Genomic DNA, 19,951 nt, shown 5'->3' with positions numbered 1-19,951 from the left:
ACATTAGGAGTTTTAACTGAAGATGTTACCAGCTAAAAATGTTTTCTGAATACAAAAAGCAGTTAGCCTTTCAATTATTTTCTGTCTTTCCTTCGAAATTATCTCATGTAGATGTTCTTTCTCATTGTCCATATTCTGCTAATATTAGGAGACAATTCTGATTGCTATGAAATGGCCAATACATATATCCCTATCACTCAGAACTACAGTTGCCTAAAGGCAGGGTACAACTTGGACACTTTTTGGCAGAGAGACAGCATCTTTTGGTTTTGCACCCAGATCATAAAAATATATATATATATGGTATTTCTCCATCTTAGAACTTCTCACAATAAGCCACAAAAGGCTTCCACTAGTGGCTGAACAAGCATTACAACATCACAAGTCAAAAATAAGTGCCCAGAGACATGCAAAGAGTTTTTGAGAAACACATAAGGCATGGTGCTTGCTCTGAAGAAAAGGCCTTCTCATGTCAGATGATCATAAATAAGAAGGGTAAAGAAAATAGAGAAGAAAAAGCAATAGTGTTACTCAACAGAATGCATTGGGGAGGGGGGAGGATTTTGCTTTTGTTTTTTGTTTTAAAGCAGGCTTAATACAAACAATTTAATGGCCACAGTTAACACAGGTGAAAAAAAAGAAAAGAACAGAGAAGTTTTTTAGAGGTATTTGAAGGATATCAGAGACAGATTGGCAAAGATACAGAAAAATCATTCCAGGTGAAGAGGCAGCATGGGAGAGAGTGGCAAAAGCAGAAGGTTAGAAGAAATGTGAAATGCTGCCTAGATCTTTTGCAGAAGATCATGTTATACTTAAATGTTGACGCTATAGACAAAAGCCAAATGGGTCTATTCAAAGTTACTTTTATGCCCTCCCTCTCATTAGTCATTCAGTAACCACGATATCTGAGCAATTCAATCTCTAATATCAAGAAACCATAGTAAGGTAGGAAAATGCCAGGGCATCCATTTAATAAACAAGAACCCAAGACACAAACTAAATGAATTCTTCAAGACTGAAAAGGCAAATCAGAGCACTGAAGCGAGGTCTTCACTATTTTAAGAATTACAATAGCAAGACGACGACAATCCAGCAGATAAAATGGGATAAGACAGCCTGCAGGTCTGTGGACAGGATGGAAAAATCACAGTAACATGAGAATAGGCTATGCACAACTCTCACCAGTAAAGAACTGAAAAGCACAACTTGTTTCTATTTGGCAGCTATCTGGTTATAATTTCCTCTATGCACTGCAGAAAAGGCAAGGCCTGAGGGAATTCCTGAAGTAGGAGACAAAAGGTCAACTTACCAACCCTGCCTGCAGGCTTTTCCCATTTGTAAGCAGTGAAATGATGAAAAGGTTTGTTAAAAGACAGAATGGTCATAGCTGGCGGGACTGGAAGAGCTGATCTTGGGATAAAAATAAAAGGGTTGGGTAGGTAGAATAGGGCTGGATTGCCGAAGTACTGAAAGCGAAAATAAAAAAAAAATGATACTGAATGTCATAGAAAAAAAAGACCAAGAGAAGATGGAGCTAAGAAGGCTTGGAATAACCAAAGTCATTGATTCAGTAACCATTTTGACTGTACAGATTACTGACTCACACTAAAGAGGAAAAAGCATAGCGACAGGTACCAAGGTAGAGATTACTGGAGCTATGCAGAGATCAAAATTTGGACAACAGTTTTGGCAGTGTGGATAAAGAGGAAAAGTTGGTTCTTGGAAGTATAATAAATATAAGCAAGAACAATACCAAGTTTAGACAAGAGCTGCTTACAAGTCAAAAAAGAAGACCAAGTCAACTATGAAGCCAAAATCATGAACTCAAGCAACCAGAGGAGGTAGTGTGCAGAAGATCAGTAACACTGATTTGGCCATACTAAATCTTAGGATATATCAAAGCTGCAGAAGTAGCTGCTCAATCAAGCAACCATGCTGTGATAGTACTCACCTTTTCTTTTGGATACAGAGGATAAGAAAACAGACAGACAGTATAACTAAGACTATCGGCACTCAAACAATGTAAGCTGTTAGCCATGGTGAGTAATAGGCCTGATACAATCCCAAACTTCAGTAGAAGTCAGGGTAGCTATAACAGCAGGCCACAGGGGACCACTAAGGTTTAAGCTGGTACAAAGAATGCTACTTATAGGCAATAAGAAAGCTACTTACGGGCAATAACGCAGCAAGCTGCAAAGTTATCCCTAAGTCAAAACAAGCCCTAGGCTGATGATCTCTAGAAATACACAAGGACAGCTAAAAGCTGGGACTTTTAAAATCAAGAAAGGAAACAGGCAAATGCGAGGCTAAATCATCAAGATGGTAGTTTAAAGTCATGTCAGAACTTTGGTTCTTGTCTCCAAACAAGTCGGATATTTACAATGCCTAATCCACCAGCTGAAAATACTGAGGACATTCAAAACATGACAAAACTTCTGAAGCATCCAGCTGACTCGAGCAAATCTGCTTTAACTTGCACTACCTCCCAGTTCAGCGGCAAGACAACGCCTGTGCAGCAGCACAGTGTGAGGAGGTATTACAATACCATCCTCCAAGAAAAATATTGGAAATCTTCCCGGCTTTTTCTCTCCTGCTCCCAGGCAGTCCAGGACTGACCCACATCATTTGTAGCTCCCTGAACCTCTGCTGCCAGGGGCTTCTTCCTATCCCCATCTCCTCACAAGTCACCCAGATGCCTCCCTTTGCTACAGTGATGATGTCATGGCAGACACTGTAACTAAAGATTAAGGAGACATTAAAGAGAGAAAAACTATTAAACATTTCTATAACAGGAGGAAGTAAAGTCACTGCAAACAACAAATACTTTTTCTTGTATGCATACCTACAACTACTGTGTCAAACAGTTCAGCCCCTCTCTTTCTGTGCATTAGGCACATAGTTCCTGCATGCACAATTACCAAGTATATTTTCAGACAATCTTAAAAATAGTTGCATTGTGAAGAACTGAAAACACAACAGATGCAGTGCAAAGCATGAACTGCAGAGGGACTGGGATTATTTCTTAATGCTGCATCTCACATTCAAAGGTCCAACAGGGTTTTGTATTGGTTCTTTCTACAAAGTGTCATTTTAGATGCAGGCCTGTATTACACCAGCATCCAGCAATGCAGACAGATCAGAAACAGCTACCCTAGAAGATCCTTCCTAACTCTGCCTTAACAGCTGGAGTCTCTAATACTGAACACTTCTAACCAACAAAGACAAGCAAGCTCTTGTTCTATTTTTATCTAAGATTAAGGTTTAATGCAACAGGCAAAAGCACCACCTCCTCCTGACCAACAGGAAAAGAATGACAAACAATAAAAGTTGGGCATATATATAGTTCTTGCACTTAAATTATTCAAATCAAAAACAACACTACCTGGAACCTGAGCAAACACCACAGCAGATCACACACTAATACATGGACCACTTCACCCATGGATTATGGACCTCTGAAGAACCCCAAGCACTTCGTCCCAATGCCATTCAGTTGCCCTTCCCAGTGGGGTATTTAGGAAGGCGAGTGGGAGAGACGTGAGCTCACCTATCACTCGGTGGTTGAAGTAATCTGGCAGCATTCGCTCACACACAGCAACCAGCAGCCAAAAGGCTTCTTCCTCTTTGGCATACAACAGTAACACGGAGGTCAAAATATTCATAGACTTACAAGGACAAAGAAGAAAATGGGATTAGTGACAGAAAATCCTACTGAAAAAAGCTAAATTGTGGCTATTTTTAAAGGAAGAAAAGTACCATAACATGAAGGAAACAACTAAAAAAACAGCACGAGAAAGGTAATAGTGAATACATTGCAATCCAGGTGAGACATAAAGGCATAACAAGTTTGTCAAGCTTACATATACTGCTTTTCATAAGAGCAATAGGAAACAACTGAGAACAGCACAGTACTGGATGTGTCCAGATGCCAAGTAGGTAACTGATAGTACAAAATGTTTTGGGGTTGGCTTCCCCATTGCTCCCCATATTTGTATTTCAAAAGAAGATAAAGGAACTGGAACTGTTCTGCTTTTTAATCAGAATTCAGAGCTTGACAGAGGATTTTAGCTGACAAGCTGGGTATAGTACTTCATAGTCTGTCATCAGTTTTGAAGGAAAAGAGCAGAACTTCAGTTCATTAAACCTCTGCCCTAGCACTTCATGTGAATCTCATCTGTGCAGACCAGTTTACTTCCCCAGTCTCCAAGTTTTGTGCAAGAAACTCACTTTCAAACAAACAGAAGCATTAGAAATTCCCCCCACACACACTTTAATGTGTAAAAGCATTTCCAAAATGCTGAGGGAATACATTTGTTAAGTCAGAGGGTACCATTCCACATCCTTGTTTTCCAGAGTAAATCACATTTAATACTTAAAATTACATGGTTTTGGTGCTAAAAAGACTTATCAAAACCACCATTAAAAATACTTCAAATTAGTGATAAAACCAAGAAAGAAAGAAAGAAAGAAAGAAAGAAAGAAAGAAAGAAAGAACGAACAAAAAAAGCAGCATTAATCCACTGAGAATTTTGCACCTGGCAGTATCCAATTTTGGGGTTCCTGTGTGCATATGCTGTGAGAACCCTTCTGAGCGCTGCTATCCCTGTCTCGTTCTGGAAGGCAGGGTGCTCGGGCAATGAGCGATGTAGGTCACGTTCGATTTCCTCTGTTGCCATGCAACACTTGCCCATGGAGGCCTCCACTAAATGTATGTAGTAACCAGGGTGTGAAGCGAGATCAGTCACAGCATCTGAAGGCAGTGGTAAGAGAGCAAGAGGAGATGTAAGTAGATTAGGATAGTATAAAACTTAGTCTTGTGGGAATTACTGGTCAAAAGAATGTAAGCAATGAGATTGTTTTCCCCAAAATCTATGAATTTAGTAAATCCTCAAATGAAATAAAATACCAGAATACTTGCTTTGAAAATGAAACAAATATTATCAAGGCCTACACAACACAACAGGATGCATAACACCTTAATATTGACATTGACCAGAAAACTTACTCAGGAGAAAGTATTACTGGGAGAAATGTACTCAGTGCTGTTTGTACTGTCCAAGGAGGAAAAACTCCACATGAAGGAATACATTTTACAAGTGTTTGAATATGTCAGACAGCAGATTAAGGACTAAACTTGAGATCATATTGTAGGAACGTTCCAGGTCTGCCAGATCTATGGATGAAATGAGTTGTTTTTTCCATCTCTAGTTTCTATTATTCCTGCCAACGTGCAACAAGAAGCAGGAGCAGGACTGCTGACTTTAAGATGTCATTATTTTGCAATAATTTGATTTGACGAGGGTTAAGCCAATATTTATGCTCAATCTAATTGTTCCTTGAAGGAGAACATTATTTTATGAAACAGAGGGATGATTTTAAATCAATTACACAGATGCAGCAGACATCATTTAAGTTTTCTGCCCATCATGTAATAACATTCCGAGATAAAATTCTTACAGCTCTACTTAGGTATTTACCTGCACTTATTATTTCAGTAGCTGAGCATCTGTAAGCACAGAATCAGATTACTACCATAAACTCCATTCAAAAGACGTTTTAATTGTCTTGGGGAGATTTCTTGCCCAAATGTTTTGCCGTGTTCAGAATCAGGGGATGGCTAAGGCCATCATCTCTAGGAGGTCTCACCTGAAAAGAGCAGCCAGAGTTTGCCTCTTAAGGATTCTGGGATTCCCATAGCAACAAGCTTTCTGATCTTCTCCGTGCGAAACATACACACAGTTCTGCCGTATTCTATGAAGTGGTCATCCCACAGGCTCTCTTTTATTTGCTCCCTAGACTGGAAACAAGAAGATATCTTTTAAAAGAACTAACCATGCGCATGCGAGACCTTGTAAACTGAAACATTTTACACATTAGAAATTCTGCAAGTTTTTTCCAGGACCAATGGACGTGGGAAGTCTGTTCCAAGGAATAAAACTTTCCCCATTTTGCCTACGCAGTTCACCACACAGGGGAGAGCAGAACTAATCAAAGACAGAAATTACAAATATTTACCAGAAAGAAATGGGGGAGGAAAGAGAAGGAAAAAAATCCAATCAAACAGAGAAGCAATTACCCTATATTCAGCATGCACACAACTTCTCCAGCCAATACACAGTTCATTCTACTAAAAAAATATATATACATTTGAATGTTACCACAGCTATTTTAAAAAATTCTGCAATGTCCCCCAAATCTTACATACCTTTCCAAAGTCAAGGCCTGCCACTCCTGCCTGATGAAAGTCTGATCTTAGTGCTTCTGCGTTGAGCAAGTAACTGCTCTCCTTTTCACATTCACTTTTGTCCTTGCTTTGTGGACCCTCTCTTCCCAGATCCCCAGACTCACAGTCCCTGAACACACATGTTGATCCAAACACAGGAGCGTTCTGCAATACAGAAGCAAAGTGGGTAAAAACTGAGAAGTTGTTAAATGGTGTGTTCAGGACAAATAGCAGCCTAACTTTCTGGTTTTGCCTTTGCCGGGACTGTTCAGACTTCATACCAGAGCTAGGTGCTTCATTAAGAATTAGCAGTGCTTCTCTTGGTCATCTGCAATCACTGCCCAAATTCAGTGAGCATTGCAGGTCGTCAGGACCCTCCCACCACTTTCTCTTCCTTCTTTTTAAAGGAAAGAAGGACAGACAGAGGCTTGCCTCCTGGATAATTCTGACTGGAGTTCTTCAGACTGCCAAGTCTTGGGTCTTTCCAAGTTGTCTATTCTGTTACATTGCTTGAATGGTCCTTGCCAAGCTTTTGGCTCTTGCCAATTAGTGCTCTCCAGGATGGATCGTGAATTAGCAAGGGCCAGGGCCTGCACATAGCCACTCTGTTTGGGATGGCAGAGTGTTAAATACAACAGGCATAGGCCATTCCATGCCAGTTATCCTCAGAACTAAAGAACTGTCTCAGGAATATTTAATTTACTATAACAGACCAAACTGGCCCATTACAGCATCAACTAATTGGTATTTTGGGTGAGGAGAGGAAAGAGCTATGTAATTTAAACTACTCTCTGAAGGGAAGAAAGATGAAGGGCGGAATTAACTTGCAACAGTTCAAGGTTACTTTATTGGACACAGAAGACCACAATTACTTGAGGAAAAGCTGAATTCAGGCATAAGAAAAAGCAGGTAACATTTTCTACATCCTTTATTCCTCCTTGTCAACAAAAAGACATAGCAAACGTCTTTAAAAGTGTAAAGGAAAAGGGACAGCAATGCTGATTCCCTGAAATGCTTGAATCTAGTCCTGAGAATGGCCATTCATATTCAGGTAGCAAAGATGCCAAGGCACATATTCTTTCTGCTCGCTACAGATGGTTGACTGTCCTAGGGAAACCTCTGAAGTATAAGCAGCTACAGTTTTTTCAATTCAGTGAGTACCTGCTCATGTGTTACTGTTCTGTATGCTGCAAGATTACATATGTATGTATATACACCTAGCTCCATATTAAACCTTAAGCATTTCTGGAGCTGCATGAAGAAGGCAAAGTGTTTTATACCTTTCAGGAGGAAAGGCCTTAGTCTAGACTACCAGAATTATCTTATAATTCATTTGTACATCAGAAAGAGCTGTATTGTGGTTCAGAGTTGGGGGGGGAACATATAGGATCTCAGACTAACTTAGGTTGGAGAGGACCCTCTTTTTCAATTCCTCACTTAAAGAAGGGCAACTCTGATCAGGTTGCTGGGTGGCTGTGTCCAGTCAACTCTGGAATATCTCCAAGGATGGGGATGCCACAGTCTCTTGAGACATCCTGTTCCAGCATTTCCCTCCCTGTGAAAATCTTCTTCCTTTCATCTAATCAGAACTTCCCTTGTGACCGTTGCCATTCATCTTTTAGCTTGTACCTCCAAGAAGAGCCCGGCTCCATCTTCTCTTTAACTGTCCGTTAGACAGTGGAAGACAGCACCTAGGTCCCCCCTTACCTTCCTTTTCCAGGCTGAACAAGCCCCACTCCCTCAGCCTCTTCTCATAAAGCACACGCTCCAGCCCCTGACCATCTTTTGGCCCTCCACTGGACTTACTCTAATTTGTCAATGAATTTCTTGTATGGGGTGGGTAGGGACAAAATTGGACACAGTACTCCAGATCTGCCTCACAGGTGCAGAATAAAATGGAATAACAACATCCCTTGACCTGCGAGTTACAGCCCTGCTGTACAGCCCAATACGTTGTTGGCCTTCTTCACTGTAAGGGCACGCCGCTGACTCATGTGCTCAACTTGTTGTCCACTGTGACGCCCACCCTCCAGGCCTTTCCTGCAGAGCTGCTTTCCAGCCAGCCAGTCCCCAGCTTTTCTGTTGCAAGGGGTTGCTCTGCCCCAGGTGCCAGACTTTGCATTTGCTTTTGTTGAACTTCACAAGATTTCTATCAGCTGCTTCCTCCAGATTGGTGAGTTCCGTGTGAAGGGCAGCCCTGTCCTCCAGCATATTCACTGCTTCCCCCAGTCTGGTGTCAGCCATATACTTGCTGAGGGTGCACTCCATTCCATCATGAGGGTCATTAATGAAGGCATCAAACAACATTGGCCCAAAAATCGACCCCTGAGAAATGCAGGACAACGGAGCAATGGATAAACACAATGAATTTATAATTCAAAAAAAACCCAGAAGTTCAGTACCTGATTCTTATCCTGCAAGTTGTTACAGTGTGCTGGGTTGCTGGAGTTCACTTCTTTTAGTCTCTGGAGCAGGTTCTCCACCAAAGCATCCCGGTCCTTCAGCTCAATGAACTGAAAGGCAGTCTTGCTCCTTATACTAATAATGATGGGATTGGGAAGAAGGCTTGTGTCCTCCATCTTTTCTATGGTGATTACCTTTTCCAGAAACATTACAGAAGACACATTGTTCACCACACATATAGAAACATCTTCAAATATTCTACATGTAGCAAAATGTACAACAACGATTTATTTGCACACATGCTTTAAACATGACTATTCATATTGGCTTTCCTTGGTCAGACACATCCTCCCACATGAAGGTTTAGGGTCTCCTTAAAAGCTCAAAGCAGGCACGAAGAAGTATCCCAGTTACATTTTTTTGAAGATGACTTCTTCACCCACTTTTGGAGAGTGGGATAAGGGGAGAGAAAAATAAGAAAAGAGAGTGATGATTAATATGCAATTCAGAAGAGGATCAACTTGATCAAATTCTGGGGTGGAGGAGAAAATTTACTTTCACATTTTTAAAGATGGGGAAAAAGATTGTTTTGTTGTTTCTGATTAAGTATATAACATTCTTCTTGTTTTCTATTTCTGTATCAGTGGAAGATAAGTTGCTACAGTTAAGATATCATTTGAACATTACTCTGTTATTAGTTGTGGATGAAAGGAAAGCTTTAATTAAGAGATCATAACAGCCCTGTATCCACTGCAGATCAGGCAGGTGTTTGCTGACAGCCTCCTTCTCCTCCTCTACTCCCACCACCTTCCTGTGCGTTCTCCCTCCATTTAAGCTGCTCTCTGATTTCATGGAAATTTGGCATCTCTTCAATGCCTCCAGAATATCCCCTTTTCTGTCAGTCCCACAGGTTTGTAGAGCATCCACAGGTTTGCTAGAGTTTGTCTATGGAGGGAGAGCATCAACACTTCTAAGTTACACCCACATCCCCATAACAGAAAAGGATGTAACACTGTTATATTGCTAGAAGGGTCCAAGTAGTCTCCATCAACGTCAAGCTGAACGTGTGTTTTTGTGGAGCTGGGATGGGAGTGCTATTTGAGTCTTGGAGTGATTAGAATCTGTTTTTGCAATGCCCTATCATGCTGCATTATCTGTCAACGCTCCGTTTTGAGAATCATGTTGACTCACCCATATGCATTTTAGGAATTTTATGTCCTAGTAAGTCCCAGAACAAACTTTACAACAATCCTGTAGGCACAGTGCACACAAACATCCTACTCTTTTCCATCAAATGATAGTTTGCAGATAAATCAAGTGACAGTGGATGTTTATGACAGAAAAGACAGATATGAACTTGAAATGAAACAAACAACTCTACCTCTCTAAGTGGGATGATAACATTGCAGCAGCCATTTTCTTTGCTGGCAAAACAGATATAACTGTCTGAAGTATACATCCTTCCCGCTGTGTGACAGCGACTAAATGGTGTCCACAGAGAACAGTCTACAACTTCATGTAGCTTCTCCTTCCTGGGCAATCTGAAGAAAGCCCGAAAGAATTCATTCTGCGCTCTGGCTTCAAGATCCCTTAAGAGAAAGCATTAAGAACGAATCACAAGATCCTGAAAGCCAAGATATCAAGTGCAAAGATTTTTTTACCTTTTTGATCTCACCAAGAGCAAGAAATACAGAATAAAAGCACTGTACACAATCTTCATTACTGTACTACTGTCTATATGAACAGATCAATACAAAATTAACTTTCAGATACAAAAAACCAAACCATCAACACTTTCTTGTTTAACAATAGATCAAAAGCAATTACTTTACTAACTAGGAGAGGGAAGAACATAAATTAATTTAGATCACTCCTTATTTTTTCATTTAGCCATACATTTTCTATAATGATTGCTGTACTGCCTTCCAGCCTCAAAAAGAGTTACAAGTTTCAGGGCCTAGGAGATAACTTTCATCTGAAGAATGTACTTTTCTTCTCTTTCCGAGAACGAGCAACAGAGATTATCTTTAAATTTCTTATTCCTGCTCCCAGTAACATCACCAGAATTCTGCAACCTGCACCCCAGGGATTTGCTTCTGCATCCAAAAGTAATACGTTTGCTTGCTGAGCATTACCAAAGTGATCAGTAACAGAACAGTTAATGATGGTGACATCATCGCATCATTGACTTTCAGAGGTATCAGTCTCTGAGATCCATCAAACAGTTGCAAAATGAAAAGCAATTTCAGGCCACTTACAGACTCAAGAGGGAATAACAGCATCAGCTACATTCAGTTTGGATTTGGCTTGCTTCCATTCACCCATCCACATAAATGAGAGAAAAGTTTATATAAATAAACATTTTATTTCTGAACCATGGTTATACAAGCCAGGGTTGTTAGGGGGCTTTTTCCCCTCCCCTTTAAATGAGGAATTCTGCAACAATTTGTAGAGCTGTGCAATTACATTATACACAGGCCATGGTTATTATCCCACCAACAGCAGTTCCAGAAACTTTAGGCTTTAGGACTTAAATTCTATCATCTTCTTTACTACAAGTAAATTTTTCCAAACATGATTCACCTTAGCAGGGAGGAAGAGATAAAAAAAAAAAAAAAAAAAGAGCTTGACTTTGTTCCACTGAAAGAATTTAAAGCGTGGGCTGAAATATAGAGGGAGTGGTACCTTGTTGCTGTAAATCCCCTCTCCACTCCTTCCTCCACCCTCCCCTTCTCCATACACCCTCTCCCTGTCCCAGCCCAGCTGTTTAAAAATAAGAAAATTATATAAATGAAGGCTCAACTTCAGAGAGTATGTCAAGGGTTTTTGTTTTGCCTTTTTTTTTTTTTTTACTTTCAGTTCCATCTGTAAAAAGCTAAAGCCAGGTGAAACAGGGAGAAAGAATCAAGAACAAACTGAGAAACAAGAAGGGAGGATCAAGTGTGAATAACAGAAAAGACAGAAAACACTTGACCAGAATTCTGCTGTCGTTTCCTTCTAAAGTAATTATCCTCCTTAATAAGATTATCCAAGGAAAACAGACAAATAGGCTCCTGTTTTTCAAAGAACAAAGAGAAACACTCTTTGTGAAGGAAGACTAAGAGTTTGCGCCAAAGCTGAACTTCCACAGCAAAAGAAACTCTGATAAGTGCCTGCAGTGATCTGCTATTGTGACAAAGCTAGATCAGGATATGCCTCCTAGTTAACTCAGCACAAAAATATTTTCCATTTCTGCACAACACAGATGAATGTTACTGATAGCATCTGCAGTAAGTCCTATGTAGAGCTGTTTTCTCCTGTTACTCTGCTGGGAAGGTAAGTTCCTGCCAGAATCTATTCAGTTCTTACAATTTCTATGCCTTTACATTAAAAGAAGTGTTATACAGAAGAACGGAATCTCTGTTAAGATAGGGATTTTCAGTAATTTAAGAGATAACTGTTTCAAAAGCTCCAAAATCTGCATGCCAATTCTGAATGCTTTGGATTTTGCTGCATCTCTTGGGGCTGCAAGCTTCAAATGCCAGGTCTTTCAAACAAGAAGTACCCTAGCTACAGGGGTTTTTTTAGCTGAAGAAAAACTTTACCACATTTGAAACTAAGTAAATTCACCAAGCAATTTTCTTCGTGGCACAGCAACCAGCCCCACTCGCCCAGCATCACATAACGGGGAAGAACGCCAATCTTAACATCCCCAGAACTGTCTATACGCAATGACTCATTAAACGGATCATACAGGGCCACCACAGAGACCACACCTGATTCACTGCTGCCCTCAAGAAAAGTGCTGAAACAGGGGTCAACTTTCTGGAAGGCAAGATCTGGGAAAGAAAAACAGTAGCTCAAGAATGAAATACTGCCAGCACTTGCTGTTGCAGGCTCAAGTAAAAGTTTTATTAGAAAGTGGCACACACTAGTAATATTTCCTGTTAGGTAGGCAAATTCTAGGGCTTCTAGCAATTGTTTCCCTTCGTAAATATAGACAAACAGTGTTAGAGCTTGTTAAAAAAAAAAAAAATCCTACAACTCCTCCAAACACTAAAAAAAATTAGACAGGCAATTTTTTAAATGTGATACAGCAAAGATACAGCAACTGGTCCAGGTCACCAGCTCCCACAGCTTCCATCTGGGTTTCAGAATACCTCTAACTCTCAACAGAAGCACAGCTTTTCTACCTACTGCCCTACCTGTTTGAAACTTTCCTCTTTGTTTTTCCTGATGGTTTGGTTTTTAACCAAACGTAACATACTGAACCAATACCTAAGAAAACAAGGAAAACTAACATATAAATATATGCTGACATATAAATAGCGTTCATCATGTGTATACGTATACACCAGAAGAATAAAAACCTAAAGGACGTAATTTTGTTCCCTACTTTTCAGAAGAATCAGCAGGCTCTCTCCTCCAGGCTCTTTTTAATACAGTTTCTGACCTGCACATTACTGGATTCTTGGATTATCTCCGATTCCAGCGCTTAAGAGCGAATTGAGAGACTGAACTGTGGTAACTGTTTGTGTGTGACCCATAAGTTACCTTATAAGAGTTTTAAATTAAAGGAAGTAAGGCACAAGACTAAAAAAGACTGATCCTGCATAACAGGATCAGGAAACTTAATGTTATGTCCTCGCTGTCAAATGTTTTTTCTCCGCTTTAAATCTAACAGAAGTCAGCTTGGCAAGACCATAGTTCTGCTGAGTCACTCCCTGACTATTCCCAGGCAAAGAATGAGACCACATAATGTGGAGCCGCTGAAACAGGAGGGAAGAAAAAAAAAAAAAAAAAAAAAAAAGAATTAGTACCTAGTTGACCTCCCGCTTTTGGAGAGCAATTACTACAGGACACTGCTCTTGCTATTCAGACTCCAGAAAGTTACAGATTTTGAAAGTAACATATCCAGCAATATTCACCTTGTTTACCCAAAGAACTGCTAAATCCCTGTGGCATGAAAAGCTTTTTGTAACCAGATTTGGAAAAGTTACCGGATAACTGCCAACATGGACTTGTCAGCGACAAACGTAAAACCAACATAATTCTTTTATATAACAGGGGCACCGAAGTTGTAATTGGAGGAGAAAGATGTTTTAGCCTGCCTTTATGAAAGTCTTGATATTCTCCTCACATGAAACAGTGTTGTACCAAGCTAGCTGAGAGACAGTACCCAAAAAGCAGCCATCAGAGGCTCACTACTAAACGGAAGGCTCTATTGAAGGGACCTCCACGGGGGCTCTGTCCTCGATTCAGTATTTTCATTAGCAAGCTGAATGATGGAACAGAGACCGTAGATATTAAATTTGACTAATGAGCCAAAGAACAAGATCAGTATTCAGTCCGATATTTGTAAACTGAAGGAATGACATGGAAAAAAAAGCAGTAGAAACATTTTTAGATGTACACAGTAAACTGTACAAATACAGCATGGAAACCTACTCCAGAGATTCTCCAGAAGAGACCTAGGGGTTACAACGGATCACAAACTGAAGACAAGTTAACAACAACATGCTATTACAAGAAAGAGGATCACAGTACTGGGATGTATGAGGAAGCACCCAGCTTTCAAGACGTAGCAATGCAGCCCTGGAGCTAAAGCACACGCAGCTGTGCTGCTTTGTTTCTGGCCAGCACTGGCGAGCTTGCAGCTCGAGCTCTGCATCCAGCTACCGCCTTTCTGCAAAGGTAMAGAATAAATGAAGCATGTTCAGAGAAGAGCAGCCAGAAGGATCAGAGGGCTAAAAACAGGAGCAGTAAGAAAAACCTGGACAAACTAGGGCAGTGCAGTTTAAAGAAGCAGAGAGAAAGGAGATGCGTATCAGTCTCCAAAAATACAAATGGTTCCTGTAAATAGAGAGAAAATCTGTTCTCTTTAATACTACTGGATAGGACAAGAAGCAATAGACTTAAAAAGCAGCAAGAAAGATTCAAGTTAGACTTTAGGAAAGACTTTTTAATGGTAAGACAGTGAAGTACTGGTATGGATTCTGACATTTCCATTACTGGAAATCCTTAAAAACAGGTTAGGCAAACATCTGTCAGGAATGACATAGGGATAATTCAAACTCTGCCTCTTGCCAGGGGGATGGAATAAAATGAGGTCCTTTCTAGTCATAGTTTCCTTATTGCCTAAGTTCTGTGGCATTGTCAGATTCTCTCTCAGAAGGAACCGTGTGGACTGAAGTGACATTTATGATTCAAGATATTTCAAACAGTTTCTATTCAGCTTAGATCAGTATTAAAAACCCTCTTTGCTTTTATATGAAGCAAAGCCATCCTTATTGGCAATTCACAGTTGTACATGAAGAAAAGATACAAACAGGTTGGACCTTAGAGAAATGCATAGCACTTTTGAAACTTTACTGACACTGAAGCTTTTAAATCATGTGTTCAGCTCAGGCCATTTCCTTAATACGTCTGAGGAATGCAATTGATATTCATGCATCCTGAGAGAGATGGAAATAAAAAGTAAAATAAATCTATAACAGAGATTTTACTGCCTTATTAGAGAAGAATAGTTACGCCATGGCCCAGTAAGACTGTATGGCACACGACTGTGTCTGCAAGGAACAGCACTTGTAATTATCAAACACCTCAGCCTCACTTTGCTTTTTAGGGCAATTAAATGGTTGTTAATCCCTTGTAATCCATTGTGCCAAGCCCTATCCTTCCATTCAGAAGGATGGAAACTTGCATTTTATCTTGTTTGACTCTGGCCATGATATAGCTCATGAGTCTTCTCTCTCCACTCTTCAGCTGGATGACCCCCAAGAGGCTCAGAAACAGTAGCAAAGATTTCTGTTTTTCAGAGTGCAGTATATACAGACTATAATGATATTACAAATGCCTTTTTTAAAATAAAGATACCGAGATGAGCCTCTTGTAAAAGAAACCCCAACAAACAAAAGCAGTCTACAGAACCTTCCTTAATTTGACTCAGTTATAATAATTTAAACAACGTGTGGCTTATTGCTTTCATTTTGATAGATGACATTGCAGTATTTGCTTTCAAACCATGCACAAGAATTAATAAAGATAATGTATTAGGGGGCCAAATGTCAAGTGAAAAAATAGTTGTTCTTGTAGTATTACAATGCCTTTAGAAAAAGGCAACACACAACAACTTCACACAACAAAAAAGTTCAACTCCCCAAAATACATTAGCATTAGAAACCAGTTTATCCACTATTCAAACTACAGTCTTGCTTAATCACATTACATCAAAATGGTTAATGAAGTGTGACAAAGGGCACCAGAAATTGCAACTTATCCAGCCACTACCTAATTTACGTAGAGGAAATGCAATTTTGGCATCTTCCAGGTTTTCCCTTCTGCCATCTCAAGTTACAGCACAGCAGCTTGGTTAGAGAACATCTTGCCCAGGAATCCTCTAGCGTTTTTATGTCTCCCTCCTCCTCATTCCCTCCCCCCTCGTCCCTCCATTTTAAGTTGGAAGGAAGGGGAGGGAAAAAAAAACACCTGAATAAATGTGTGGAGTGATTTCTATTGCTCGTTTGTTAGCATACATACTAATTCTCAAAAGTGCTGCCAGGTACTTTGTTGATTCCCTGAGAACCTCCATATTATGGCATATCATTAAGCTTATACTGCTCTCTGTTGCTGTAATTTTAGGACTTATTGTGGTTTTTCTTTCAGTTAATACCTTTGATTCAAAGGCTCTTTTGGAAAGAGAAAACAATGAATTAAAAATCAGTAGACTGTGAAAATATCTCCCCCCAAAGTTTTTTGTCACACCTCCTCTAGCTTTACTTCCCTTGCTTCAAAGATGTAATTTTTTAGTCTAAAAGCAGGAGCATGGTAGAACAGTAAAGAATGAAAAGCACAGAAGGAGGCTTGGAAGCAATCTATTACTCAGTCAAAGCACACATCCTACATTTCTTAGGCCAAAAGCCCACAATATTAGCAACATCCAGTTACACACACATTTTAAAAATCAGTTACAGCTGTTGTGTTTAAAGGAATCTTGGCTTTGAAAACAAGTCCATAAAAAGTTTGTGGCTCATCACTACTGTATCAATCTAACAAACATCTCAAAATGAATTTCTTGATGAGGTCACGGATGAAATCCTGGTCTCAATGATTTTACTTAATGTGAGTATATATAAACTACAGGGAAAGTAAGTTTTGTTTTGTTTTTTAAATCTCTTATGAAACTTTGCAGAACTGTTTAGCTGAAACATATATCCACTACTAGTGCAAAAACACACCCCTGAAACAATAAAATGGGTATTCATTTTTTTGACATCTATTTTGGGGGAAACGATACCCTGGAAGTAACACCTGGCTAATTCTCTTTGTACCTCTGGCAGAAGGAGAGGAAGGAAAAACAGGAAACAATATGATTCAGAAGTGGATAAGCGTTCCATTCACATTTATTTGGAAAAAAAAAAGTATTTTAAACTAACACTGATGTTCTAGGCGAATTCCAATTTTGGCTATTGCATTCTGCCCACCTAAAATTCCTCTCTACAGCTTTGCTTCCCCTTTCAAATAACAGCAAATAAAACAAAGTTCTGTGTTGTGTTATTGTCAGAGAATAGTTATCAATTTCTCCTTAAGAATCAAATGCATTTCTGCAGTGGGAGAGGAATGCATAGATGCATTTCAGAGAGGCATTGGATAGAACTGACGACAGCATATAAATCTGTTACCACAGGCTCTGTAGGGTTTTTTTGGTTTTGTTTGTTTTGATTTCTATGCCTGCTTGTTAAGTTGGCTACAGTAATCATACTAGTGGGGAATTCCATGTATCAGATATGATCAAAAGTAATGATTCTACAGGATTGACAGCACTAGAAAAACCTATGCATAGCTGAAATTATAAGCAAAAGAATGCCACTGTTCAGGAAAAATGGAAGGTAGAAACTATCTGTCACTGGAATTTACCTTTCCAAGGAACAGCGCTTTTAAAGCAAAAATAAAATGTGTGTGTGTGTGTGTGTGTGTGTGTGTGTGTGTGTTTATATAGGTATCTTGCAGGCAAGATACTTTGTTCCATATATATATACACATATACACACACACACATATATAAAATATATTTTATACATATTTTTATATATATATAGAGAGAGAGAGAGAGAGAGAGAGAGAGAGAGGTGCATTTTAATTTGTAGGCAAAATACTTTGTTCCATGTATACACGTATATATATGGAACAAAGTATTTTGCCTATAAATTAAAATGCACCTATTGGACACACTTTGGTACATTATAAAGCTTGTTTTCCCCCCCTAGTCGAGTAGACCTTTGAAGTTTTACTCCGCTAATAAAGCAAACCAAAAATCCTGTTATTTTACCTCAGTGCACACAAGGAAGAACAATTCAGCTTTTTACCTCTTTGTAATCTGAGTAGGATCCTGTAGGCCTGGATCCAGTTCAAAGATCTCATTATCTAGTAGTCTTCGGAGTGTTACATCTGCCAGTTGCTCCATTATCCTGAATGCCTCAGCAATATTGAGGAACGTGGAGAAATCACGTTCTTTGTTTGGAGTGGTGACACGGACAGTATCAGTCATGAAGACATTGGAGGTTCTTTCCAATTTCTGGACCTCAACCCAAGGAATGATAAGTTTTACTGCCATTGGAGAAAAAGGAAACGTGTGTCAGGAATTACGTTTAAATTTTTCAGATTTGGGAATATGCAAATGCAGAATGAAATGTAAACAACGGAAGAGACGAAACACTCATTTTTACAGACAACAGGCAAGAAAAAAAATGAAATGCCTGTTCTTGCCCCATCAAATTTTTTTGCCCTCAAATTTTTTCCTATTTTCATAAAAGCTGTTAGATTGGGGAGTTCTGTCTCTGCAGAACACCTCCAAAAGCTTTGTTCATAACTTCTTTACAAGAAGTTTCTGCAACCTTCTTAATTACTACCAGAAAAAAAATGTCTTTTCAAGAGCAGGAAGAAAATAGGGGAAGTAAACTTACAGGCAGGTGGAAAATTTATTCCAATTACAAGTACAGTATTTTAACTTTTAAAATAAAGGTTACTGCCACACAAAAAGAAGCTTTTGCACCCGGACATTTTTTAAAAGTTTAAGTAATACTGTGACTAGAACATCAAAGAAAACTACCTAGGCATGGGGATCTTCCTATTTTGGTTGCCTTTTACTTGAAAGGTACAACGGCAAACTTTGACATAAACATTAATATAAACAACAAGTCTGAATACGTTTAGAGAAGAAGTATAGGACAGTGGTCTCTATAGTAAAACACTCCGCTGACTCATATAAATAGAAACAGAAGAAAGAATCAGCTTATTTTAAACAACCACTGAAGGATGTACTTGCCTCTTGTAAGAATTTTTGGCTAGAAGTTAGGCCAGGAAGGACTTTAAAATTGAATCGATTTCTACTTAAAAAACTGCTGGAACCTGCCCAGGAAGCTCTGTGCCAACAACCAAAGACTATGCCCCGTAACATCCCCTGCTTGTCTCATGGTGCCAATAAGTAATAAAAAGGCAGTAATAACAAACATTGTCATATGTATGACGCTTATCCATGATCATTAGTTATACGAGTAGCTACCCTCGGCAAGTTTTCTATATTACATGAACCACAACTGTCAAGATTATTTACAGATTAAATTTTTTCTTAAATAAAATACAGCTGCGTCAACACACAAACTGTGGTGAACGGTCATAAAATAGTCTGTATCGGCACAGGCAAGGGAACAAAGATTAAAAACAGTGCTGTAGCAATAACATTACTGTTCAAACAGATCAGAATCACACCGGTTCTACAGTGTTTGCTATAGAGACAGCACAGCAGACAGTAATAGGCCAAAACTTTTAATGAAAGGATCAAAGTCTGCAATGTTTTAGAAAAAGGAAAATTGTATTTAAGGTAAAGAACACTTTACCTTGGCACTTCCTTTCAAGAACTCTGACATTCTAACCCTTAAAATTCTGCAAATACTTAGCAGTCAAGATAAAAGGAGACTTATCCTGAAGAAAGTTCAATGTACTGTATGCTCATATAAACCATAAGCTAGTTTTATGAGAAACTGAAAACGGGTTCTAGTATTTTATTCCAGATCATTTCAACATAAAATAAAACAGGGAAAAGATCTGCCAGAAGCAGAGGACTTAATACTTTGCCTATAAAAGATATTTCAGTCTACTATTTGGGGGAATTTTTATGCTCAAAACCGTAACAGAATTAATTTTATTGCAACTCATATATTGGTTTTCTCCCAGTGCAGTACTGAAGAATGCAATAATTGTGATTTATCAGCATTATTTTCTAGACCAATTTAACCAATGTTACTTTGTGATTACTACCTGAAAAAAGGATAATGAATCCCTTGTTCT

The 19,951-nt window shown here is 39.2% G+C and overlaps 1 protein-coding gene across 1 annotated transcript in view; it reads right to left on the bottom strand.

The window, feature by feature from the left end:
* Positions 1 to 19,951, bottom strand: part of TBC1D8 (TBC1 domain family member 8) — a 38,671-nt gene that overhangs the window by 8,662 nt on the left and 10,058 nt on the right. The window contains exons 5-11 of the mRNA XM_026066364.1: positions 17,971 to 18,211; positions 10,008 to 10,215; positions 8,626 to 8,820; positions 6,206 to 6,388; positions 5,647 to 5,797; positions 4,536 to 4,750; positions 3,548 to 3,665 (exon numbers count right to left, since the gene is read on the bottom strand). Of these exons, the coding sequence (XP_025922149.1) occupies positions 3,548 to 3,665; positions 4,536 to 4,750; positions 5,647 to 5,797; positions 6,206 to 6,388; positions 8,626 to 8,820; positions 10,008 to 10,215; positions 17,971 to 18,211 (1,311 nt within the window). The remainder of the gene's footprint in view (positions 1 to 3,547; positions 3,666 to 4,535; positions 4,751 to 5,646; positions 5,798 to 6,205; positions 6,389 to 8,625; positions 8,821 to 10,007; positions 10,216 to 17,970; positions 18,212 to 19,951) is intronic.

The sequence above is a fragment of the Apteryx rowi genome, unplaced genomic scaffold (genome assembly GCF_003343035.1).
Source record: "Apteryx rowi isolate R43461 unplaced genomic scaffold, aptRow1 scaffold_103, whole genome shotgun sequence".
Lineage (NCBI taxonomy): Eukaryota > Metazoa > Chordata > Aves > Apterygiformes > Apterygidae > Apteryx > Apteryx rowi.
Note: the sequence above shows the minus strand (reverse complement) of the source record. Positions and strands in the feature narration are given on the sequence as shown.